This window comes from Diabrotica virgifera, chromosome 5, assembly GCF_917563875.1.
Source record: "Diabrotica virgifera virgifera chromosome 5, PGI_DIABVI_V3a".
Taxonomy (NCBI): domain Eukaryota; kingdom Metazoa; phylum Arthropoda; class Insecta; order Coleoptera; family Chrysomelidae; genus Diabrotica; species Diabrotica virgifera.
Window position 1 is genome coordinate 225,080,822 of NC_065447.1, and position 27,266 is coordinate 225,108,087.

The 27,266-nt window shown below is 33.8% G+C and overlaps 1 protein-coding gene across 2 annotated transcripts; it reads left to right on the plus strand.

Annotated features, from left to right (window-relative positions):
• Positions 1 to 6,977: 6,977 nt before the first annotated feature.
• On the plus strand, positions 6,978 to 26,790 carry LOC126884701 (gastrula zinc finger protein XlCGF46.1-like). Of its 2 annotated transcripts, none has more exons than XM_050650815.1 (3): positions 6,978 to 7,330; positions 11,092 to 11,578; positions 15,574 to 21,327. In XM_050650815.1, the coding sequence occupies exons 1-3, from the start codon at positions 7,202 to 7,204 to the stop codon at positions 16,311 to 16,313; spliced, it is 1,356 nt and encodes a 451-aa protein (XP_050506772.1). In that variant the 5' UTR covers positions 6,978 to 7,201; the 3' UTR covers positions 16,314 to 21,327. The 2 variants fall into 2 exon arrangements, with proteins under 2 accessions (XP_050506772.1, XP_050506771.1); XM_050650814.1 differs by lacking the exon at positions 15,574 to 21,327 and adding an exon at positions 21,334 to 26,790 and having other exon boundaries at positions 6,994 to 7,330.
• The last annotated feature ends 476 nt before the right edge of the window (positions 26,791 to 27,266 follow it).

Here is a 27,266-nt window from a genome sequence, read left to right on the forward strand (position 1 = left end):
TTCGACCGTTCCGCTACTTTTGGGACACCCTATATATGAGCTATAGTCTCTGTAAAATTAAAATATACCTAGTATTTTTATTCATAAATTATATTTTAGATCACAAATTGAAGAGTCTCAGATGCAGAATTCACCATTATAATATAATTAAGATGGTAAATAGTTATTTAAATCTGAGACTTTTCGTGTTGAAAGTTCTTTCTGGTATATCCTTAATCTGCGACTTTTACAATTTATAAGACCGCAGACGACGAATATAGAAAACAAAAAGGATTCCTTGCAATCACATTCCGTTTTATTCGTCTAGGAAAAGGAAAGAACAGGAATTTTCTAGTACTCAAATATGAGTAAAGATAGAAAAGTAAAAGATGGTTTTGCTTGTTTCTGATTCAGAGGGATGCACAATCGCTGGACAGCTGTTTCCACCATTTCAGGCTTTTTCAACAGCGCTAGCGTGCATGGTAAATAACTATTTACCATTTTAATTATAATATAATGGTGAATTCTGCATCTGAGACTCTTCAATTTGTTAAGAGATGTCGCTGGATCGCGTCCCAATGGGAATTTGAATGATCTTTCAAATTCGCCTTAAATTGATGGTTGAGCTGTTTTTAGATTCAGATGAGTACACGCTAGCGCTGTTGAAAAAGCCTGAAATGGTGGAAACAGCTGTCCAGCGATTGTGCATCCCTCTGAATCAGAAACAAGCAAAACCATCTTTTACTTTTCTATCTTTACTCAGATTTGAGTATGTACTAGAAAGTTCCTCTTCTGTCCTTTTCCTAGACGAATGAAAACGGAATGTGATTGCAAGGAATCCGCTTTTTGTTTTCTAAATTCGTCGTCTGCGGTCTTACAAATTGTTAAAGTCGCAGATTAAGGATGTACCAGATTTCAACACGAAAAGTCTCAGATTTAAATTACTATTTACCATTTTAATTTTATTAAATTGGTGAATTCTGCATCTGAGACTCTTCAATTTGTTAAGAGATGTCGCTGGATCGTGTCCCAATGGGAATTTGAATGATCTTTCAAATTCCCCTTAAATTGATGGTTGAGCTGTTTTTCGATTCAGAGGAGTGCACGCTAGCGCTGTTGAAAAAGCCTGAAATGGTGGAAACAGCTGTCCAGCGATTGTGCATCCCTCTGAATCAGAAACAAGCAAAACCATCTTTTACTTTTATATTTTAGATATCTGCCTGAAGATTGAACATGGCTGTTTTTACAGATAAAAAATACTTCAACCCAAAATATCACTTGGTAACTGAAGAAAATTACATATTTAATATAAAAGACTAATTATAAAAACATTATTTAATAACTCTTTAAGAAGTTACAATTCACAAAGTGGTCTAGTCGAATCACAGAATTTAATCACGCATGAACTCAAATTGGGAACCGTTGAGATCATGGTAAGGTGCAATTTTTGCACAGCAATAAGTTACCAAATTAAATTTTAAGTATATTAGTTTGGGGAAATATTGAAACTCAGCCAACACTGCAGAGTGTAGTGTTGTTTACATTTAATAGATTATGCAGGGTTAGACTGTGGACAGCGATGCAGGAACTTAACTTTCCAAAAAAACTAGTCACTTTGATACGGATGTGTATGGAACACTTATACTCCATCTAATATACTTACCGTTGCACGTCATCCGCGTCATAGCCCGTGACCTCACATGATACCAACACGAAATATTTAGGCGGTAGGTGTGTTCTTTTTTAGAATCACTTTGTCGAGTACACTGGCATTACAGCCACTAGACATATTTTATTATATAGTATTTTTACTACAAAAACGTTATTACGTAGGTCAAAATTTTTGACGTAAGAGAACTGTCAAAACATTAGAATGTGACTTTTCATTATTGCCATGTTTATAATAAACATGACAATAATGAAAGTCACATTCTAATGTTTTGACAGTTCTCTTACGTCAAAAATTTTGACCTACGTAATAACGTTTTTGTAGTAAAAATACTATATACGCGTAGAAATAATATTTAAAGATTTCTATTAATGTTAACTTAAGAGGATCGGAACGTATTTTCGGCTGCAATGCTATTCAAATGGGGATTCATTTTTTTCAAATCCTGAGAAAACTAATAAGTATTTTGGAAAAATTTAAACGCAGAATGAAAGATTACGTTATTAGCGAGGGCCGAAAGTCCCTGAGAACTTCTACAATGTTTATTTTAATAAGTTACAGGGGTGAAAAAACTAAGAGAAAATTTAGTGTGATTTTTAAATTCAAATATCTCATTCAAAATAAACTTTTTATTTATTCTAAGGGACTTTCGGCCCTCGGTAATAATTTAGTCTTTCATTCTGCGTTTAAATTTTTCAAAAATATTTATTGGTTTTTTCAGGATTTGAAAAAAATGAACACAATGCCGTGGTAATATTTTCCAAATCTGTCTTTGTCTTACAACGCACTCAACCGAATATAATATTGTCAGCATATATTGTCAGTCAGACACTGACAATCAGTGACAATTTTAAATATTTGACATTGCATCGGGAATATTTTGAGAAATTGATTAAATATTATTGATATATAGTGTATTTGATAAATAATTGATTTAAGACGTGAACTTAATAAAAAGTTATTTATTGTGTATTATTTGTGAAAGATCCAAGCAGAGAATACATCAGATATATCCTGTGATCCAAGTATTTTGTTGTTAGAGATGTTCAAAATTGTAAGCGTTCCAAAATAACAACATATTATTAAAAAATCACTTTAACACTTTTCCTCTTTTCTCGATTGATTATTAGTTTTTGTTGTACAAATAAATTATTACAATCACTGAAAACATAGTTAGTGAAAAAATTATCACATTTATTAACTGAATTAATAATTTGCAATTATAAAAATAACAGTTATCCAAGAACATTCAAAAGCCATCTCTTTAAATTAATTATGACATTTTCAAGTAGAATGACATTCTAATAATGTTTACATATCCACACCAGTGTGAATTTTACTACACGTAATTTGCCGTGTAAAGACAGAAAAAGTAGGGATACACGTAAAATATTTGCGAATTATGTACCCATAGCCTTAAAGAAATAAATGGATTATAAAGCGATTTTATGAAGCACATTTTTGTTCGGAATACACTGTAACTATAATCGAACGAATGTGATATTTTGGCATAAATTGGTAACATTTATTTGACAGTTGCGGTGATGACACTTCATATTTGTTTATATTCTTTACTATAAGTAATTGTTTCATTATATATTTACTGTTTTTATTATGTACTTTAACGTAAGATTATAACTTAATTCTTGTTTTCTATTTCTAAAGTTTTTATTTATTTACATTGAATATTAATTTGTTTTGCTGTATAATCCACTTCCGCAAAAATTGTGTGATGTATTTGATTTAAAATGAATTCAAGAATTTTTTGCAATTGGGCAACAATGTCAACTTAGATCTCTAACGTAGATAATGACGTGCAACGGTAAGTAAATTAGTACATAAGTTGAGAGTTGGACAACAATACTCAGAGACATTCGAAATAAACAACGGACTAAAACAGGGAGATGCACTTTGACCACAACTGTTCAGCTTAGCTCTGGAAAACATATAATCAGAAGTGCAAGAATAAAAAACCGACTAAATTTACTTTGGGCATTTGCAGACGATATCGATCTAATGTTGATGTCATATGATTCAAAGAGTACCCAGTTTTAAATATCTTGGTTGCCATATTACTGAACAACTAGATCCAGATAAAGAGATAAAATGTAGAATCGAGATAGCCCGCACGACATTTTTAAAAATGAGGTCATTCTTCTGTAATGATACCTTGCAACTTCAACTTCGAAAGCGCATGATTAAATGCTACATTTGGTCAGTCCTCTTGTATGGTGTCGAAGCATGGACATTAAAAATATCCACCATTAACCGTTTGGAGGCCTTTGAAATGTGGCTGCACAGACGTATTCTAAAAATACCATGGACGGCTATGCTGACAAATGTGGCAGTCCTTAAGAGAGCAAATGCTACCCGCGAGCTGCTTGATAACATCAAATATAGAAAGATGGCCTATTTTGGACACGTAGTAAGGGGAGACCGGTATAATATTCTTCAACTTATTATGATGGGTAAAATCGAAGGACGCAGAGGAATTGGTAGAAAGCAGGCCTCTTGGTTGAAGAATATCCGGGAGTGGACAGGAATAAAGAAAGCAGAACACCTATTTAGAATAGCTCGAGACAGAGACAGTTTCGCCATGTTAATCGCCAACGTCAAGGGGACTTGGTAGGGCACGTTAAGAAGAAGAAGAATCGATCTAATAAGAAACACCACATTAAAGATGAAAGGGACTGTCGTATGGTTTAAGAAGGAAGCAAAGAAGATAGTGCTCCTAATCAATGAAAGTAAAACGAAATATTATGTATATGAGCCGCAATAACCAAAGACGAGACAGGATTGGCCAGAACATCACCATCGATGACTTTAACGCTTTAACTTTGAGAGCGTTAAAGAATTTAAGTAGGTATCTTGGAACAACGAAAACTGAAGACAATAACGAAAATAAATCACAAGAAATAAACAGTAGGATATAAGCCGGCAACAGATGTATATTTATCTTCATACCCAAAAGATGAGAAAGAAGGTCTATTCAGGGAAAGAATAGTAGAAAAAATATGTTAGAACATGAAAGGAAGCCCTAATACAATTTGGAGAAAAATGGCCAACATTATTAGAGAGACTGCTATTGAAATACTTGGGAAAACGTCAGGAAAAAAGTTTGAGGATAAAGAGACTTGGTGGTGGTCAAACGAAGTACAAGGAAAAATAAAAGAGAAGCGAACGTTATATAAAATGTGGCAAGAAACCAGATCCGACACAGATCTTCAAAACTATATGGTGGCGAAAAAGGAAGCGAAAGTAGCAGTAGCAAAAGCCAAAGCAGAAGCGTATTCAAGCCTATACGATCAACTTTAAACCAGGGAAGGCGAAACGAAGATATATAAAATAGCCAAACAGAGAGCAAAGAAAGCAAAAGATTTTAATCAGATTAGATGTATCCGAGATGAAAATATGAAAAATGAAAATACTAGTTCACGAAAAGGATGTCAAAAAGAGATGGAGAAAGTACTTTGACAGCTTATTAAATGAAGAATTTGGCAGACAGCCTGTAGAGTCAACGGAGACAGTGCAGCAATGGTCACCAAAATAACAAACGAGGAAGTGGCTCAAGCGCTTCAAAAAATAAAGAAAGGTAAAGCGATAGGACCAGATGATATTCCTGGGGAAGTATGGAGAGACAGGAACAAGGTGCCTAGCAGGTTTATTTAATAGAATTATGGAAGTTGGACAAATGCCAGACGAATGGAGAAGCAGTATACTTATACTAGTACCTGGCTACAAAAACAAGGGAGATATACAACAATGTACAAACTACAGGGCTATAAAACTGCTTAGCCACACCATGAAAATATGGGAAAGAGTAATTGATAGACGGATACGTGAAGAGACCGAAATATTCGAGAATCAGTTTGGCTTTATGCAGGGCAGATCAACAACAGATGCAATTTTCATTATAAGGCAGTTAATTGAAAAATACAGGAGTAAAGAAACAAACGCTCATATGGTATTCATTGATCTTGAGAAAGCATATGATAGAGTTCATCGAGAGATTCTGTGGTGGGCACTCAATAAGAAAGGAGTTCGGTGAATATGTAAAGATTGTGAGGGATATGTATGAGGGAGTAACGACTAGTGTTAGGACAGGTGTGGGAGAGACTGATAAATTTCATGTGAAAGTAGGATTGCACCAGGGCTCGGTGCTTAGTCCGTATTTATTCTCATTAGTTTTGGACCAGATAACAGGGAAACTACAGGGTAACATTCCATATGGTGCTTAATGTATGCTGATGATGTCGTGTTAGTAGGAAATAGTGAAAGAGACTTAGAACAAAAAGTGGAACAGTGGAGACAAGCTCTGGAGGAAAATGGGTTCAAACTTAGTAGGACAAAGACAGAGTATTTGCAATGTTCATTTAAAGATGAAGTTACTACAATAAATATCATGGTATCTTTGGATGGTGAACTGATTGTAAAAAGCTATAGTTTTAAGTACCTGGGATCGATATTACAGAGTAATGGAGATATAGATGGAGATGCATGCAGTAGAATTTAGGGCTGGGTGGATGAAGTGGAAGGAAGCGAGTGGTGTACTGTGTGACAGGAAAATTCCAATGAAGTTGAAGGGAAAATTCTATAAAACAGCCATAAGGCCGGCTATGATGTACGAAACTGAATGTTGGGCAGTGAAAAAGAAAGAGGAACAACGAATGCATGTGGCGGAAATGAGAATGCTTAGATGGATGAGTGGAGTGACAAAAAAAGATAAAATTAAAAATGAGTACATTAGGGGAAGTCTAGGTGTGGCACCAATTGATGCCAAAATGAGAGAGCATAGGTTGAGATGGTTTGGTCATGTTCAACGTCGAGACGCTATAATCACCCAATACGAAGAATTTCTGAAGTGTAGATTCCTGGAAGGAGTAGGAGAGGAAGCAAAGAAGGCGTGGGGGGAGACGCGATTAGGCAGGACATGTTGGTAAAGGGGATTAATATTGATATGACTCAAGATAGAATTGTATGGAAAAATGCAATTAGGGAAGCCGACCCCGCATAGGGATAAGGCAAAGAGAATGATGATGACCCTTCAAAACCTTATAAAAATCAAAACTAACAAGACGTCGACCTGTCATGATGTATGACAGCGAAACGTGGACGATAACAAATGTAAACGAAGAGAGACTACATGTTTACATAAGAAATACAAACACAAACAAATACATAACAAAAGAAATGTCTTATAATAAATAAGATAATAAATAGAGAGTTATCAAGTAACTCTAGGAGAACACGGTAACGTTATAATAACATGTAAAGTATGTATACAGTAAAATAACGTTACCGTATTCTCCTAGAGTTACTTGATAACTCTCTAATAACTTGATGGAGATTGCTCAAGACAGAGAAGAGTGACAACACTGTAACGAGGGCCTGTAACTGTAAATTGCCTACATTTGGCGTAGTTCTTGTTTATTGTTTTTGCTTTTACTTTTGCCATAACCTAAAAAATATTTCATAATTCGAGGTTTAAAATATTTCTCTTACTGCATATTAGAACAAGTTTTTATGAAGAAAATTAAATTTGATTTTTAAACTATGACTACAGTCGTGACTACACCCGTAGCGCTTTATCAATGCAGATTATGTTTAAATAAAACTCCAAGCAGAGTTAACATATTTGGTGGAGATTTTCCCCGAATGCTAGACGTATTAACATCCATAAAGGTAATATTTTTAAAGAATTATAATTAAAGGGTCAGAGGGAAAAACGATGAATGTCAATTTTTGGTCATTTTACGATTTTTGTGCAATCTGTTAGCTTAGAAAGAGTACTATCAACCTGTGAATGGCCAAGGGGAAATAACGATAAAAATCGTCTTAAAAACACATTACAAGATTGGACGTAAGGTGGAAAACAATGAATATGTAACTTTGTTTCTCATTTTACAAAAAATGCTTCAAGATAGACATTCATCGTTCTTGACCTGACCCTTCAATTTTATCCTTTCTTTAAGTAATGAACAAGTTAAAAAATTAATCCATTGGATTTCTCATCTTCAACACATTGCGTGCAGGTGTCTCATCCGCCTAAGACATATTCTGAACGGACAAAAAAAAAACATTAAAAATGTGTATAATCAATGGCATACATGCGCACATTGGTGAAAGCATCATGTGGCTCACATGTATGCCATCCGCATGGGACATGGTAACCCTATTTGGGGGCAGTTTTCTTTACATTGATCATTCTTTACCAATATCTATCCCCTAAACAGTAACATTCGTTGACATGCATTGTCTATAAGTGGGTAACTTACCAGTGGGCGCAGTCTCTATATCAACAATAAAGGGCCGGCGATAATGGGCCTGCAAGGGATGCAATGCAGACGGGCTCCCCTGTTTGGGGGTGTCAAAATGAGTTTTTTGTCTGTTGGTATTATACAAAATACTAATTATCAAAAATGAAGGGCACATTATGCTACTTTTGCAGGTGGGCGCCTTATACTCGAGCACCGGGACTGCGTGCATATTTACTAGACAAGCTAATTACTAATTAATTGTTTTAATGCCGGATTTACACTCAGTCCTCTTGGACAAGGAAGTGGGCAGCATGAGTATGTAAATAGGTAACTCATGCTGCTACTACTCATGTCACTGTCATTGCATGGTGCTCTCTAAATTGTTGGGTTTTTGGGATGGAAGTCAAAGGATAAGCAGCACGAGTGCATTTTTACATTCAGCCATTCTCGCTCACTTGCCGCTTTGCTGGTGAGAAAGACAATGCTGTCTTCACATTCCATCCTTGGGAGCCATTTGGTAAATGAGTTGGGAGGAGATTGGTGAGGATTTTTGACTGAAGCAAGTGAACACTTCACTTGCGTCGATATTGTATTCTGGACAATATATCCCGCAGCAGCAGAAGCAGTGGCAAAGGTTGAGTGTAAATTCGGCATATATGATGTAGGTAATGAAATTTTGTAATATTTGATGCAATATTGATAGACACTGTATTTCTAAGCAGTTTTTATTGAATTTCAGCAGAAACTAAAATGGTGTTGTGCTATAAATCCCAAATGTCTCCTAGATGTTGCACATTACACATATTACTGTAGAGCAGCTTTGCAGCCTAGACAAATGTGCTTTGAATGTTCCATACAGATGAATTTCTGACAAATTTCATAGCCAAACCGTGTGATCCTCTTGTCTCCCCTACTGTCTAGATTCTAGATACTTAATTCTGCTTTTCTTTTTGAATGTCTTTCTTTGAGCTCGTTTTACAGAGAGTATTGTGTTCTTAGTTTAACGTTTCCTTTCACAAGAGCATTTGAAAGTAGTGGAAGGTATTTTCTTCTAAGTATCTTTTCTTTATTATTGGTGGAATAGATTGTATATATAGTAATAGTAACTATTGATCGCAGCTACATTTAATATGGAGAAAAATACTACCATCACTCATCATTCATTGTCTGGTGTTCCTGGCAACATTGTAAGAATCGCAAAGCTTGTCTAGTGAAGGGGTCACCAATTGGAGGACCGCGGTCCACATCCGGACCTTGGGCTAGTTTTGTGCGGACCGCGATTGAATTCAGAATATAGTGTTTGGCAATTTAAAATGTTTAGCTATGAAATTGTGTACTACGTTTGGCTTAACTTATGTGTGCAAAGCCGCTTTATCAAGAATGAACTTTATTAAAAATCGGTACAGATCTCAGCTAACAGATGAATATTAACTCCCCAATAAAAATCATTTGCACTAAACTCACTCAAAACTTCAGACAGGTTGTACGTAATAAAAAATGTCATTTTTCTCACTGATAAAATTTTGTAAAGAGTTTTCCCCTTATTGTTATACATACTTATTATAATCATTAATTTTGAATTTAAGTAAACTGGTATATAAAATTATCACATCCGTTTTTTATATTCATTTCCTCTTTACTATAAGTAGATTTAAGTGGGAGTACTTTTCAGCTGTGCATTTAATTGAACTAGTTTTCAGATTTAATAGGTTTGCAACAAACAGCTTGCATTGAAACTAGTGTATAAAAAAGAACATGTTAATTACCATTTTGTACTATGATTATTTCTTTTAAATTTCTGTTTCAATAACTGGATTTAAAGAAAGGGTCATTAACATTCACAATATGAATTCTTAACTTTTAAAATATTACTGTGTTGCTGTGTACAAAATAAAAATTTTCTGATTCGTTTTTTTTTTGCGGATTCCTGTTCAAATATGTCTCCTTTAAACAAATCAGAAGAGAGCCGGGCGAAACAGTTTTTTTTAAACGAATTCAAAATTTACTTTTCTGCCTTTTTTGGTTAATTTTAAACAAAAGATGTCTCACGTCATATTTCTGAAAAGTTGATAGTTTTTGAGTTATCAGATACTTATCATTTTCGATACTTGAAAACTCATATGTCAATTATTAGTTTTCAGGTGGCCAAGTACCTGAATTAAAGTTTATTCATTCAATTTCAAGATTCTAATGAGTAATCGGGGCTTATTTCGCGCGAATTATCACGCATATTAGACAATTAAAAACAACGGTCTAAAATTTAGACTCTAAATAATTGAAATAAGCCCCGATTATTCATTAGAATCTTGAAATTTAATGTTTAAACTTCATTTTAAGCACTTGACCACCCCATAAATAATAATTTAAACATGAGTTTTCAAGCTTCAAAAATGGTTATTTTTGCATTTTTCAAATTTTAAATCGCTTAAAACCCGAAATCTGTCAAGTTTTGGGAAAATCACAGATTTTTTTTTTTGTTTAAGATGACCCAAAAATTCTAAAAACATATTTTTGGGGGCAAAAAAGGTAATGTTTTGAATTTGTTAAAAAAATTGTTAAACAATTTCTGCCCAAAAATTGATTTGTTTATAGGGTATATTTTTTAACAAGAATCCGCAAAAGAAACCTAATCAGAACAATCAGACACAGGTAGCATTAAATCCGGACCTCGGAAGTGTCATAAGTTTTCGAAACGGACCCTCAGGGAAACTAAATGGTGACCCCTGGTCTAATGTATCTACACCTCCCTTTGAATGGTTATAAAATGTTGTAATCTCAGGTTAATAAAGAGTTGCACATATATCTGAAGTACAAATGCAAAATTCTCAGCAACGATTAGCGCTTGACAGGTTATGTGGACACTGGAAGGTTGCTTTAGTAATGGAGTTGGAATAGCCAAGAGGGCCCGAAAGCCCCCAACCTAGGTGATAGATATTGTACTAAATCTATTTCCCACATATGGGACCGGGGGAAGGTTGGGAACAAAGGGCAACAATAACTGTCTGTTCTCTACTGTGAGGTTACTTTTTGTGTCCAGTACATATGTGTCATACTTTTTATTGCAGAAAACATTGATTATAAATTACTAAGTCATTGGCTACTGATAACTTTGTAGCATCTATAGATTTGCATATTTAATGAAACTTTTTTTTAACAAACTGTTTCATACAGTATTTTATGTTAAAGGTACACGAAGAGGATGGCTTACCAAAATATAGTTGTACAAAATGCGCAAAAGACGTTCAAATGGCTTTGATGGTTAAGAAACGCATTATAAAGGCACATCAATTACTATCAGAAGCTCTAAAAAAGAAAAGGGCAGTATTTCAAAGGGTAGTGATAACCCCTGTTGTTAATAAAGTTGAATCTTCAGTACCAAAAAAGACACCCACTAAACAAAAGGTGGTTTCTAAAAAAACTATACCAATAATTAAACAAAATCGAACCCAACGAAAACCAAAATTAGTTGACAATTCAAATGAAGCAACAACAAATGAAGATGAAAATGAAGGAAGTGTAAAATGTGATATAAAAATTGAAGAAGTAGAAACAAACACAATTAAAGAAGAAAAGGAATCACTAGCTCAAGATGTACACGAGATACTTGATGAAGTCCAGAAACGTATTAAGAGTAATGGCTTTACTTGTGAAACATGTAATTTAACTTTTTCAGGTAATGATATTATATTCTTATTTTTTTTCTTTATAAGAGCCTTAATTTTAACTAGTTCAGGGCGCATCTGTCTTGAGATGGATGTTGAGAGGTGACTCAAATTTTTTTGCAGAAATTGCTTGAAAATAACTCAAATAATAATATTTGAGTTATCCTCCTACTCAAAATGGTCCGGAACATTGTTTAAATAATCAAAATGTCAAAATATGAAGGAAAAATTCGATTTTTTTATTGGTTTTTTGATTATAACTTTAAAACTATTCATTTCTGAGAAAAGTTGTACTAACATAAAAGTTGCGTAATTAAATTTTCTACAATATAGAATTGGTTAAACATTTAAAAAATAGTCACTTTTGTTGCAAAATAGCAATAATTGCGAAAAAAAACCATACAAAAACAATTATTCGCATTTTACGTTTTTCAACCATTTATGCTACACTTAGGACCTTCATATTTTACCCAGAAAAACTTTATGATATAATAAAACAACACTGTAAATTTCATTAAGATCGGTTTAATAGATTTTGCAAAATAAATTTTGCAATCTAGCTTTTTTTTAAATTTTCTTAAATTTCTAATTTTTTTTTAAATAAACATTAATTTTTGGTGCTACGCGCAGGACAGCGGTGTTCGATTCACACAAGTTGATTTCCACCAAAATTTTTTCCAATCTTTATCTAATATATTATTTTCTTACTCTATATTTTTTGTTGTATTTTAATATTTTAATTCCACAAAAATCAAACTAATTTTATTATTGTTTGTGAAATATTGTTTAAACAATTGCATATGTTTAAAAATAATAAACTTTTATTCTCTAAGTTAAAATATATGAACAAAGAAAGTTTTTGCTAAAAAAAGTGTGATTTCAAAGGGTAGAGTATGTGTTTTTATTTTGCAATAAACAAATTTATTTATTTATATCGAAATATAATAAAAATTAAAATGTATCAATCATTATCAAAGGTCATTGGAATGCACAATCAGAGCAAACTATCCGCTGTCCTGCACGTAGCACCAATAATTAATGTTTATTTAAAAAAATTCCTGACGCCGTGGTAGTTAATCGATTTTAGTTTTGCAAATTGCAAATGAAAGGTACAGTACACTTCTATAAGCAACAAAAATGCTATCTGCTTTATTTTCAGTCCTGTAACATTTTGAAAAAATGATTTTTTTTGCGAAAGCTGGATTTATAAAGCTGGCAAAATCTATTGAACTGATCTTAATGAAATTTACAGTATTGTTTTACTGTATCATAAAGTTTTTCTGGGTGAAATATGAAGGTCCTAAGTGTAGCATAAATGGTTGAAAAACGTAAAATGCGAATACTTGTTTTTGTATGGTTTTTTCGCAATTATTGCTATTTTGCAACAAGGGTGACTGTTTTTTAAACTTTTAACCAATTCTATATTGTAGGAAATTTAATTACGAAATATTTATGTCAGTACAACTTTTCTTGGAAATGAATACTTTTAAAGTTATAATCAAAAAACGAAGAAAAAAATCGAATTTTTCCTTAATTTTTTGATATTTTGATTATTTAAACAACGTTCCAGACTTTTTTGAGAGGGAGGATAACTCAAATATTATTATTTGAGTTATTTTCAAGCAATTTCTGCAAAAAAAATTTGAGTCACCTCTCAACGTCCAAATGTACTAATATTTTTACAGATGCGCCCAGGTCTAAACATAGATATCATCATGTCCTGCATCTTTAAATATGTCACAATTTTGATTAAATGTTTCTACTTCTAACAGCATTCTAAAGCATTTTATGATTTTGTGTTCATGCTCAATGTCAAAGGTTATACAATCATGACAACCTATTACTTACTTGTCTTTACTTATATCATTGTCTGCAAACTCTCTTGTTTTTGGATTCTTCAGTTAGGTTCAGATTGTCTGTTGTAATTATCCATATTAGTGGACCAAAACGAGAAAATATGCCTGGAGTTGGTAAATGAAGCAGAAAATCTATTGAAAAGATTAAGATTTCGCGGCAGGCGTTTTCTATAGGTACATCCGGTACAACATTATCAGAGCTTGTATGCAGTTTCCGGAAGTTCCTGAAACGTTCCTGAAATAAATGTTATCAACAGTGGCTGCTCATCAAGGGTTGAAGGTTGATTAAATAATGTGTAGGAGTATTGCTTTTCATGAATAGAAAATTTAGTACAATACGTAGCCCAAAAACTTTTTTATATCCATACCAATTCTCACCTGGAACATACTCTATACATGGGTGCCTCCCCCATAGCCTTTCGGTTACTATAACCTATAGTATGGTTATCCAAAGTATACAAAATGTAATGTGCAACTTGTTCACGTCTGCCCCCCCCCCTAAAACTTTTTATATGGGCGCCTGTGACTATACCATACAAAACATATCTTTCATTTTGTTCTTCCAGGTAATAATATACTCTTTCCCTACCTTCAAACAAACTACGAAGAAATCTCTTTTATTTGTTAGAAAATTTATCCCTTTCACCATCACTACAATTTTTATGTTGTTTCATTCGTTTTAGTCCAATTGGAAGGTCTGATAAAGTAAGTCTTCATGATCGGTGTTCATCTTCAATAGAAAATTTACATTTTGAGTTTGCAATCCAATTTTTCACGGTTGGATATGAAAGACATCATCAAGGGTATAAATCATATCGTTGTAAATCAGGTTTCCTGTTCAATTTTTCAAATTAGTGTACCTACTTATGATGGTTCAGTAGTAAATTTTAACAGTTTCGGACGTTTCGGTCAATATTTTTTTTTAAGTTTCATTGAGCAAAGTAGAGTTTGACCTTTTGGCGTGAAACTTTACACTGATATTTCTAGTAAATTGTTCTTTATTTCTATGGTAACGCAGTATACACGGAAGAAGTCTAGACTGACGTTCAAATGTCTGCTGCGGCTTCGCTGGGTGACTCACATCCGAAATGTCCGATTTCCATGACTGCCACAAAACTCAGGTTGAATTTTACTTATGGCATGAGTTATGCTTGCTCTGTAGATCGCTGTGGTTTGTGGTTTATTCGCATATATCTGCGACTTAATTCTGCAAAAAAATCACAAGAAAGTGTCTAATGACATCAAATGGCACGATCATGGTCTGGCCAATGTCGTTGGCAAAGAAATATGGACCTATGACGCCGCTAGCCCAAAATCCAAAATAAACAGTGACGTTCTCGGGATGCATTGGACGATCTTGGATCGCATCCGGATTAGTATCACCAAATACTATTGACTGTAATACATCCAACTCCCACAGAAATCGTGAAGCACGTTGCCACTAGCGCCACTGTCGGCTTGTGGTGAAACTACGTTGTGACAACGTAAAATTTGACGTAAACATTCAAATTTAATTTTATAAATTTTTGAATACTAACAATTTTATAAATTTTTTAATAACAAGTTAATTTTGCTAAATTAAATTAAAATAAAAATAGTTCAAACACTTATACAAAAACAATAATAAAACAATTTTATAAATGTAAGGTTAGATTGCTCTGGTTATCACCGTAGACCGCTTAGATGGCGCTATTTTTTTGCTTCCTCAAATGTAATGGGAAATGTCAAGAGTTGTATGTATTACAGTTCATAGTATTTGGTATCACCCCAAATTCGACAATTCTGTTTTTTGACGTACCCATTTATCCAAAAATGTGTCTCATTTCTGATGATTTTTCGATAAAAATTGAGTCAGTTTCCAACTGCTCCAATGCCCATACAAGGTCAGTTGAATTTTGTACGCGGGTGGTATAAATCACAACGTAAAATTTGTTAAGTTGTGATCCGAGAAAGCCCTAGTTCTTGCAAGCGACGTGAAATCGACTGCCACAGGTTCTGTTCTGGCCGTGTGTTCCAGGGGCTATGATTATAATCATAACATATTATGTCGTCATAGATTCTATGACTGGCCATGTCATTGAATCTGTGACATGCAATTCTAATTATTTAGTAAAATATAGTTATAAAATATTATATTTTTTGGTTTTTAGACAAACCGGCGTTCTATCTGCACAGATTAAAACACAAAAAAGGCAAATGTCATATATGCGGCCGATTCGTTAGAAAAGACAACTTAAAGAAACACATCATGTTGCATACAGCAGGTCCATCAGTTTGTTCTACTTGTGGAGCAACGTGCAAAAATTTTGAAAGTTTAAGAGGTCATATCTTTCATTACCACAAGCATACTGCTCATCAGTACATTTGTGAAGAATGTGGTAAAGGTTTTCGAATGAAAAACAAATTCATATTGCATAAAAAAAAGGTTCATATGGGTCTAAGGAACTTTAAATGCAGTACTTGTGGAAAAGCTTTCTTTACCAATACCGATTTAGTAAGCCATGTTCGAATGACTCACGAAAAACTGAGACCTCATGTTTGTGAATATTGTGGTACTGGCTTTTCGACTAAACATGTTTTAAAAACTCATAAAAGACAACATACCAATGAAAAACCGTTCGTTTGTAATCACTGTTTCGAAGGGTTTAGACAGCGGGTTTCATTACGGTCCCATTTAAAATCAAAACATGGAATAGAGGAAGTCAAGGAATTCATTTGTAAAACTTGTGAAAAAGGTTTTGCTACAGATTACGCATTGAATATACATCAAAGGTTACACGCAACTAAAAAGTGTAAAATTTGTTCAGAAAATTTTGGTGGAGATGAATATCTGACAAAACATCTTAGAGAAGTTCATCAAGTAAAAGAAGAGATGGAACAAGATAGTTAAGATTATTTTTGGTTTGTTATGTGTCCAGTATCTCTTGAATTTTCCATTTCCTTGTGTATATACTGAACCGGTCTAGACTAACGTTCAAATGTCTGTCACAGCTTCGCTGGGTGTCCCACATTGGAATCGTCTGATTTCTATGACTATCTCAAAAATCAGGTTGACCTTGACCGATGGTATGACTTACGTTGGCTTTGTAAACCGCTGTTGTTTGTGGTTATTCGTATAGATCTGCGATTTAAGAAAACCCCACAAGAAAGGTCAAATCGCACGATCTTGGTGGCCAGTTCTCATCATTTTCACGTGAGATGACCACGCCCACAAATCGCTTGTGCAGAATGGCCAATACGATATGAGCCACGATATCCTGTTGAAACCACATGTAGTTGTTGTCCATATTATCCAAAACAGGCCCAAAAAAGTTGGTAATCATCTACTTATAGTGCTCGCAGTTAATGGTGATGGCCTGGCCAACGTCGTTGTCAAAGAAATACAGTAAAAGCTCCTTATTCGCGCTTTCTTTATTCGCGTTTTCACTATTCGCGGATTGAAAAAATGCGACCTAATTCCTATATTCGCAGCCCAATATTTCTTTATTCTCGGATCGAATTTTATAATAAACCTAAATAAAAAGCATTTGGTACCATCTGTCAATGAGTCAGCAAATCGACTAATAAAAAAATAAAATTGACCTTATTATTTACAACTACAGCTAGATTAAGTTTCCAAAAGCTATCGACTTAGAGGCAACCTATCGGTGTTTTTGAGACTGTAAACAATGAGAATGTTTAAGTAAAATAAAACTATTACTCAAACAATTGAGTATCAAGTTCTGCGAGAACTGCAGGTTCCACGCTTTGGTAAGAGCCGCATTGCGTGTTTATTGTTTTACTTTTCCATTCGTTACAAAAATTGTAATTAAGTAACACGTCTCTTCCGATATTTTCCTAATTTATAATTTTGACTAAAAAAAATGAAAAACGGGTTTCGATCCGAAAAAAATCAGTTTTATTACTTAAAGTGAAAATTTTTTGCTCAATTAGAAATCCAATGAAATCAATTAATTTGTGGTCATCTGATTGAATACAACCAATAAAACCAACATTATACTGAAAACAGATCCCATGGGCTGTTTTCACTCAATCATGTAGCTATGGATACCTACATTTCGTTTCATTTCGATTTTGACATTTCAAATATTCAATATTTCAAAATGTCACGATTTGGTTGTAATACTGATGAGAATATTAATGAAATTATCGAATCAAATATACCAAAGAATACTGTTTACAGTAAAAAATTTGTATGGAAAGCGTTTATGGACTTTTGCAATGATAGAAAATATGAATTAGATGGAAATCGGACGGTGGAAGAATTGTTAATTGCACATTTAAATAAATTGTTTCTGCTCTCTATTTTTTTTTTTCATAACCAGCAAAAAATTTTCTATCCGAATAACCCTCGAACATTGATAAATGCTCAAAAATTTTTTAACAACTTTCTCAAGCTTGTTGCTTACAGGCAACAGACCTCCGCCTACGGCGTCGGTCTGTTTCCAAGCAACAAGCTTTCGAAATCGGGTCTAGTACTATTCGGCGCCGCCGGTTCGGCGCGGCCGGTTCGGCGCCGCCGATTCGGCTTCGGCCGGTTCGGCGCCGGCCGGTTCGGCGCCGGCCGATTCGGCGTCGGCTGTTTTGGCGCCAGATTATACCTACGTTACTTTTTTAGAAATTTAAGAGGCTCTTGATTTATATCTATACCACACTAAAAAAATATATTAAATGTTATTTTTTCCAACTTTTGTAAATGTAAGCTATTTAATTGCACATAATTAATTAAAAAATTAATATATTATATATATTATATATTATACAGTACAATTTTCAAAGGAGGAAGACCTAACCCTTCGGTCCAAACCTAACTTTCGGGTATTATTTTACATCTTCTAAAATTAAAATGTCGAAAATTGTTCTCCTGACTCTACATTTTTTGTTAAAGAAAATTTCAGACTATCATACATTAACAACTATTTTTTTTCTCTCTCACTTTGCCAAAGTATCTGTCGCCGAATCAGCCGGCGCCGAATCGGCGGGCGCCGAACCGGCAGGCGCCGAAACGCCGACGCCGAATCGCTGGCGCCGAATCGCCGGCGCCGAAACGGGCCATCCCCTTCGAAATCTGTTATAAAATTTTTTCGAACAATTATCAATGTCCTTGGGTTATTACTACTGAAAATAGAAATGCTTGATCGTAAACATGAATCATTACAAGAACTGAAACCATACACATTGAAATCATGCTGGAAAAAACTGTGGCCTGTTCTGAGTGCGGGAAATGAGGAAGAATCTGTGTAAGTTCAAACTTTAACTGCAAAAATTGCCGAAATTGCGGGCGGGATAGAGGACGAGATGGGTTCGAACAGTTAGAATCAAGTGACGTCCAGGAGTTTTTTGAACCAGACTTGGAGGAAATGTTAAATTCACAACCGATTAAAGAAGAGGTTTCAACAATCACTGAAAACGTGAGATTTAATTTTAAAAAGCTTAGTGAAGGTTAAGAATGCCAAGTCAGCTTTGTGATTTCTTTATGAAAATTGATCCATTTATGGAACGAAGTCTTATTTTTAAGAGGCAAATTGCTAATGCCACTGTTGAATATCAGTCTGAATTGAAGCAATTTTTAAAAACTACCAAGCAAGAGTTTCCTAAATTCTTTAAACCATTGCCTAAAGCTGAAGATAATATGTAATTAATCAATCTGTGTGGTCAAAACTTCAATTAAACTGATTTTTTTAGGTATTTTCTTTTTTATTTCGTCGCCCAGGAACGCATCCCCTATAACCCCATATAAATTACGATTCCATATTCACGGTTTCCGTATTCGCGGCATATTTACGGAACGTATACCCCGCGAATAAAGAGCTTCTACTGTATGGTCCGATGACGTCGCTAGCCCAAAATCCAAAACAAACAGTAACGTTTTCGGGATGCATTTGACACTCTTTGGAATCAATTGGTATCAACTGTTTTTTTATGTATCCATTCATCTAACAATGGGTCTCATTGCTGAAGACTGAAGATGATTTTTCTCTGAAAATTGAGTCGGTTTCCAATTGCTCCACGGCCCATACAGGATCAGTTGAATTTTATATGGGTGGAGGTATAAACCACGACGTAAAATTCTCTGAGTTGTGGTCCGAGAAAGCCCTAGTTCTTGCAAGCGACGTGAAATCGACTGCCTCAGATTCTCCTGTACACTCTCACTTTCTTTCGGTAGATGTTATGTGTTGTCGACGTATGGGTGTTGGTCGATTGTACAGTGTACAAACTTTTATCCACTACACTGTGAATAGTCGTCTCGCTAGGACCTTTATTCCTAAAATAAACGAAGCAAGCAGAGCGTTAAGCGAACAAAAAATTTTCTTAAATCAATTTTATCATTTTTATGTATTTTTGTGAGCTATATATATCCATGGTGATTTGACAAATGATGATTGATAAATGACAGTCAATTTGACCAATGTAGCTTCAAAAATATGGCCACTTCCACTGTCAAAGCTTGGAAGTTGTCATTCGTTATCATTGTAGCGCTTCAATTCCTCCTGGATACCATTCAATTATTTTTTATTCTTTTTGTCCATTCCCAATTCAGGTTTGGGGTTCTTTCATAGATCTTGATTTCTTATTAAGTCTCCTATGCCTGGTTGCATTAACAGATTTTAAGCTTAAGACGTGCTTTAAGCTCAGCTTACGAAACATACGCGTTACGTCATTGAGTCTTAGATCAATTTTCAGCTTGTCATAATGGACGTGACTACGAGCTTGTCTACGTGACAATAAGATCGATAATAATCGAAAAATATGGTGCAGAGTAAGTTAGACCTAAAGCGGCCCTATTTATAAGCTGAGCTGGGCTAAGCTGGAGCTTAAGATTTGTTGGTGCAACCAGGCATTAATGATTATTCTCTTTATACTTACTTAATAACATTTTATTTTCGTTTAGGCCACTCGTAATTGTATGGTCTTTAAGAGTTTTACTGTCAATTTCTCTGGAGGTTCCTGTTTGGTGTCATTTGATAGATTTTTAAAAATATTGAACACATGTTTTCCAGTTTTTAGATCCTATGTTTTGGAAACGTCCATGTCCAAATCATATAGGAAAAGTCAAACAATAAGGAATGCACGTAATTTTCCCCTTGTTTCCTTAATATTCTAAATTTGAAAAAATAAAATGTATAGGGAATAATCAGATTTTTTTGACATGTCATTCCTATTACAGCGAGCATTTCCTTGGATAGAATTAGTGACGAGTTTATAAGACGTCATTATAATATTTGGAGAGATTGTATATGGTAACTGACGTGTGTCTTAATATTGGAGGTTAAATATAATGTCAAATTATTTGTTTCAGATTTTATTTTATTTATTTAGTTTATTTTAACGACAGCTTATTTTTGAACCCTTTCTCTTCCCTATTCTTGATTGGTCGATTAGGTTCATAATAGTTTTGTTGTACGGTGGGTTTTGTTAGGCGTTAATTTTAAGAAATGTTGCTGACTAAATGGACACAGCTCCCAAAGGCCATAAAAGAAGAAAAAAAATTAACAAACAAAAATTTTACATAACCTTCTGTATTACAACATGACATTGACACTTATATTACAGATAGTTATCTTTGTTTCACACTCTTAAAGAGAAAGAGAAATATTGTAGCCGGTAGCTGTTTTGGTAAATACAGTATACATAGTTTTTTACTCGGCAACAGCGCTTTTCTTCTAAACCTAACGGTAGCAAAAAAACTAATATAGGAGGAAAAATTGGTTGAATTTGTTTGTCGTCAAGTTTGTACTGGTAGGTTATGATGTCATTAAATCTATGACGTGCATTCCTAATTGTTTGACTTTCAGTTTAACATATTATTATGTCGCCATAGATTCTATGACTAGCCACGTCATTGAATGTAAGACGTGCAATTCGAATTAGTTGGTAAAATATAGTTATATTATGTTTTTTGGTTTTAGACAAACCAACGTTCAATCTGCACAGCTTAAAACACAAAAAAAGCAAATGTCATATATGCGGCCGATTCATTAGATCAGACAACATAAAGAAACACATCATGTTGCATACAGCAGGTCCATCAGTTTGTTCTATTTGTGGAGCAACGTGCAAAAATATAGAAAGTTTAAGAGGTCATATCTTTTATCAACACAAAAGTAAAGCTGAGCAATACATTTGTGAAGAATGTGGTAAAACTTTTCGAGTAAAATATAAGTTCTTGTTGCATAAGAAAAAGGCACATATGGGTCTAAGGAACTTTAAGTGTACTACATGTGGAAAAGCTTTCTTTACCAACGGTAATTTACTCACACATGTCCGAATGACTCATGAAAAACTGAGACCTCATGTTTGTGAATATTGTGGTACCGGCTTTTCTTCTACGTATGCTTTAAAAACTCATAAAAGACAACATACCAATGAAAAACCGTTCGTTTGTGAGCACTGTTTAGAAGGTTTTAGACAGCGGGTTTCATTACGGTCCCATTTAAAATCGAAACATGGAATAGAGGAAGTCAAGGAATTCTTTTGTAAAACGTGTGAGAAAGGTTTCGCTACAAATTATGCTTTGAGTATACATGAGAGATTACACGAAACTATGAAGTGTGAAATTTGCTCAGAAAATTTTGCTGGAGGGGACTATCTGACAAACCATCTTAGAGAAGTCCATAATATGGAAGTAGAGATGGCACAAGATACTTAGTCATTTTTACTGTTATGTACATACATAGCTTTGAAAATGTAGTTATGCAATTTTTGACATTTGATTGATGATTGATTAAGACCAACAGTCACGGTACGATCAGATCATCGTCAAATCGCCGTTAAGTCAAGGGGCAAACCATTCACACACACAGTCCAGGTCGGTGGTCCGGGCAGATCACTGTCAGGCTACGTCAGTATTCATGTCGATCAAGATTATCGACCTCTCTCTCTTTAGAGAGTTTTTAGTATTGTAACGAACGAACTACAGTCCGTACAATATAGATATCGTTGCACGTCATTCGCGTCGTATCACGTGACGTCACATTATGATACCGACACAAAATATTTAAGTCGTAGGTATGTTGCTTTTTATAATCGTTTAGCTGAGTACACCGGAATTACAGACATATTTTATTATAGCTTTGATCGCGCAGGACATCCTGGGTATACCCAGAGGGAGAACGCCTGCGCATTACAAAATCGAGCGTTCGCGGAGTTCAAATCTTTCCCTCTGAACACCCTCCGGATTTTTAATTCGGTGTCCGCGCAGTACAGAAAAAAGATCCTGAACGTGTCCGGAATACCCTCTCGACGTTCGAGGATTTTGTTTCGGATTTTAAGTTCGCACAGGCGCACAAAATATTTGGGAAGAATTTCTTGACATTCTGTTCTTACTCCTTCCAATTCTTAACGTAAAATATTGTTTTGTTAAACAACTTTTAGATGTAGATTCTGGTTTTTAAAGTTTTGAAGTTATGTAAAGTGTTGTATCATTTAAATATTCTTCAAACAAATTTTAATATTTTTTATATTAAAGCTTTTTTAGTTGTTTTTGTCCATGTTTTCCATTTCGTATGTTTATAAATAAGTAGGTACCTTTTCTAGTATTATTTTCATTCGATAATTATCTATTAGGGTAGTATGTATTACAATAAATTGTACTCTGTTTTTACCTAATTTCTTCTGTCTAGATGAGCTTATAAGTACCTACATATTCTTGTGGTTTATTTTTCAGTTTAATTTATGAGTTAAATTAGTCTCTTATTGAATATAATGAAACATAAACAACACATCAAATTTATTCTGAGACTATTTCTTGTGTCTTGTTATATTTCATTATTTTTGTGGTGTAATAAACCACAACACAATGCCACAACCTATCAAATTCAATACATACATATCAAAATTGGAAATTATTGCTTTACTAAATTATTCCTTCCTTCAGATAATGTTCAACCCCCAGGAAGTTAAAAGTAATTTTTATATCTAGATATCAACAATCTTTTACTCTCTACAAAAATGTAAGCCGGATTTCGGCGTGGAAATACCACATTATATTGTCGAAATAATAAAGAAAGACGCTAATCAAATTTCTAACTTCTAAGAAAGGCATTGAATTATTGAATAGAAAGTTAATCCTTTGCGTGTTGCTTTTATTCTCTTTCTCTTTGTTGACATACAAATTTGTTGCATTTGCATTTTTTTACATTGATTTCGAAATAAGAAAGGGACAACAAAAGGCTTCCTTCTCTAATCTTAATGTATGCAACCCGTCATTACATTACGAATCCGAAAATTGTTCGCGGAGCGAAAAATCCTGAACATGTCCAGGATAAGTTCACGTTGACGCCTGCGCCTTGGAAACTAATCCCGAACTTACTCTGAATACGTTCATGTTGTACTGCGCGAACACTACTAATATGTAGAAATATAATACTGAAAGATTTCTATTAATGTAAATTTAAAGAAACATACTCTAACTTGTTTCGTTTAATTTGTATAAATGGAATATAAAGCGTTTTTATAAAGCACACTTGTTCGGATTACACTGTAACTGCGATCGAACAAGTGTGCGACGTTTATTTGACAGTTGCTGTGGTGACACTTCAGATTTGTTTTTATTCTTTATTAAAGTATTTGTTTTATTATTTACTTTAACGTAAGATTATAACTTAATGCTTGTTTTCTATTTCGTATGATTTTATTTATTTACATTGAATATTAATTGGTTCTGTTGTATCATCTTCTTCGCAATATTTATGTGATATATTTGATTTAAAATGAATTCAAGAATTTTTTGTAATTGGGCAACAATGTCAACTTAGGTCTCTGACGTAGATAATGACGTGCAACGGTATCTATATTGTACGGACTGTATATTATTGCATTCTTCTGAGATAATTAGAACGAACCATATAACGACAATATGTGAATGGCAATTATGTCTTTTATAGGAATAAAATCTACAATTTTCATATTGTCTGATTGAAATGCTTAGGTATTTATGTTTGTAAGCTGTTTGGTGTTTTAAGAAACGTTTAAAAATATTTTTATAATATTATATAGTCTTAAATATTATTTTCTTGTGGCATGTGAAAAAACTGTAATTTCTTGTCATGTTGTTCTCCGAAAATCAGAGTTAGTCTTGATCGTGATCGTGACGAGCAGTAATAGGGCTTTTCATTCACAGTCATTTGTTTCGAGCTTCTGTTATGTGTCACATAATATTAATATATCTACGTCATACGTTATTGGTATATATCAATGATACAAACCAAAGACGTATGACGTAGATATATTATTATTATGTGACATATGACAGAAGCTCGAAACAAATGACAATCGATGAAAAGCCCTATTGTGACTGTACCGCGACTATGACTGTATCGTGCCCGTGCGTGGGAATTACCTACTTCATTGGAAAACCACAGAAGCGATCTTGACTGTACCGTATCTGACTGTGACTTGACTGTTGGTCTGAACCAACTCAACTCATGAAGTTATTAGGTACTGTGTATTAAAAATATACAGTGAGCACGTAAATGTTGGAATAAATTAATCTTTTTCTTGAATGGTCGAATTTTATTTTTAAATTATTTTTTTTTTGGCATATATATCATACTAGTGACGTTACCCATCTGGGCGTGATGACGTAATTGATATTTTTTTAAAATGAGAATAGAAGTCGTGTGCTAGCTCATTTGAAAGGTAATTCAATTCTCTATTCAGTAATATAAACATCAACATAATTATTTGTACAAGGGGCCAAAAAATCCAAAATTTTGAATTAAATTAATTGAGACAAAATGAAGAAGAATGTATGTAATTTATTTAATTCAAAATACATTTTACTGCTGTCAAAAAACAGGAAAAAATTATATTTAACAAATAAATGTTTTTCGCTTAAATTCAATGTTAAAGCTGCCACCCATCTGACTCTTGCCAGTTTGAACATTTATTTTAAACGAAAAGCAATGTTTATTTATGAAATAAACATTTTTTTCTGTTGTTTTCTGACAGCAGTTAAGTTTATAAATTACATAAATTCTTCTTTTTGTGTCAATTAATTTAATTTAAAAACAGTTTTGGTACCCTGTATAGGTAAATAATTATGTTAAGGTTTATTTTACTATATAGAGAATTGAATATCCTTTCAAATAAGCTAACACACCACCCCTATTCTTATTAAAAAAAAATCGATTACGTCATCACGCCAAGATGGATGTCACTAGTATGATTATAATAATATATGCCAAGGAATCATGATTTAAAAATAAAAATCGGCCTGTTTCAGGATTTATTTCCAAAATCGCCCATTCTAATTTATTCCAACCTTTAGGTGCTCACTATATATATGAAGGACTTAATGTGAAACAATAAGCCTCAAAAAGGTAAAAGTGAGATATTTGACTTTGAATGTTAAAAATAATATTAAAAAATCCAGTAACAACTTTTATTGTTTTAGTTTAGATATTTCATGCATCATGTCCTATGGGACTATAGTTGACAATAATATTAATCAAATTACTTGAAACTCGAGAAAAAGCAGCCTTTATTTAAAAAACATGTGGCTTGTTACATTATTCCATAAATAATAAATACCCAAATTTCTAGATATATGCAGATTCATCATCATCATCATCATGGTGCTACAGCCCTTAGAGGGCCTCGACCTTCTCAAGCGTTCTACGCCATTCTGTTCTGTCCCTTGCCTGCACTTTCCAGTTGCCAGAATTTTCTATTATTGACTGAGTTCGGGGTGGTTTCAACCCTATATGTGTTGAAACAGTGTTTATGTCTTTGTCTCCATCAACTTGTTGGAATTTTTGCCGGGTGTGTTTGGTTTTGTCCTTTTTATTGACGGGCCTTGTTCATTATCCTACAACCAAATGCAATAATATAACAAGCCACGTCACAAGCCACTACATTAATCTTGAATGGTAATAATGTGACAAGCCACATTTAGGAAAAAATTACATAAAGCTGTATTTTCATTACTTGAGTCACTTCTAGATTGTACATAGTCAGGGTCACGGTCACTGTCATCGAATGTCAAGTCAACTTTACTATTTTTCTTTCTAGAATCGTCAGAACTCAATAATTATCCGAAACTCTTCCGCCCATGTTCGCTATTTTGATGTGGCTTGTCATTATGTCGAGTAGATACTAGAGACGAACTAGGCCTATGCAATAGTGTGACCATAGATTTATCGGGCCATCTATTAACGAAGGGCTGAGTTAATTTGTTAGTGGCTTGTTATACTATTACTTTAACCAATAATAACACTAACTCTTTTTGAACTCATGTGTGGTTTGTCATTGTTTCACATTAAGCCCTTCATATGTATTATCAGATAAAATTAGTTATAAGTAAAAGATAATAGAAATTGTAAATAGTTTTTAATTCTAGTGAATTAAAATACAATGTTAATGAATTTGTTGGTTTTTTTTCACCTACCTAAACTAGTAGTCCTGTCGCCAGGGGGGTACAACGGCCTCCTTAATTCAGATGGACTTACGCAAGTTTTTTTTATGTATTTTGACCCGTAGAACACGAATTTTTTGGGTAACAGTTGATCCGGATGTCGATAAGATTGTTATAAACAAAGAACTTGAGGAATTACGTAGCAGCGGTTTTTCGCAAAACAAAATATTTTTTTGTATTTTTTGGGTGATTCTCAGCAAAAAATGGTCTTACAAGTTTTTTCGTAGGACGCGTAGTTTTCGAGATAAACGCGGTTAAACTTTCAAAAAATCGAAAAAGTGCAATTTTTGAACCGGAATTACTTTTGATTAAAAAATAAAATAGCAATTCAGATTACTGCATTTGAAAGCTCAAGTCAAATTCTATCGGCTTTGATTGTTTGCATTGCTAAAAAATAAGTTTTTATTTGTTAAATAAAGGTATAAA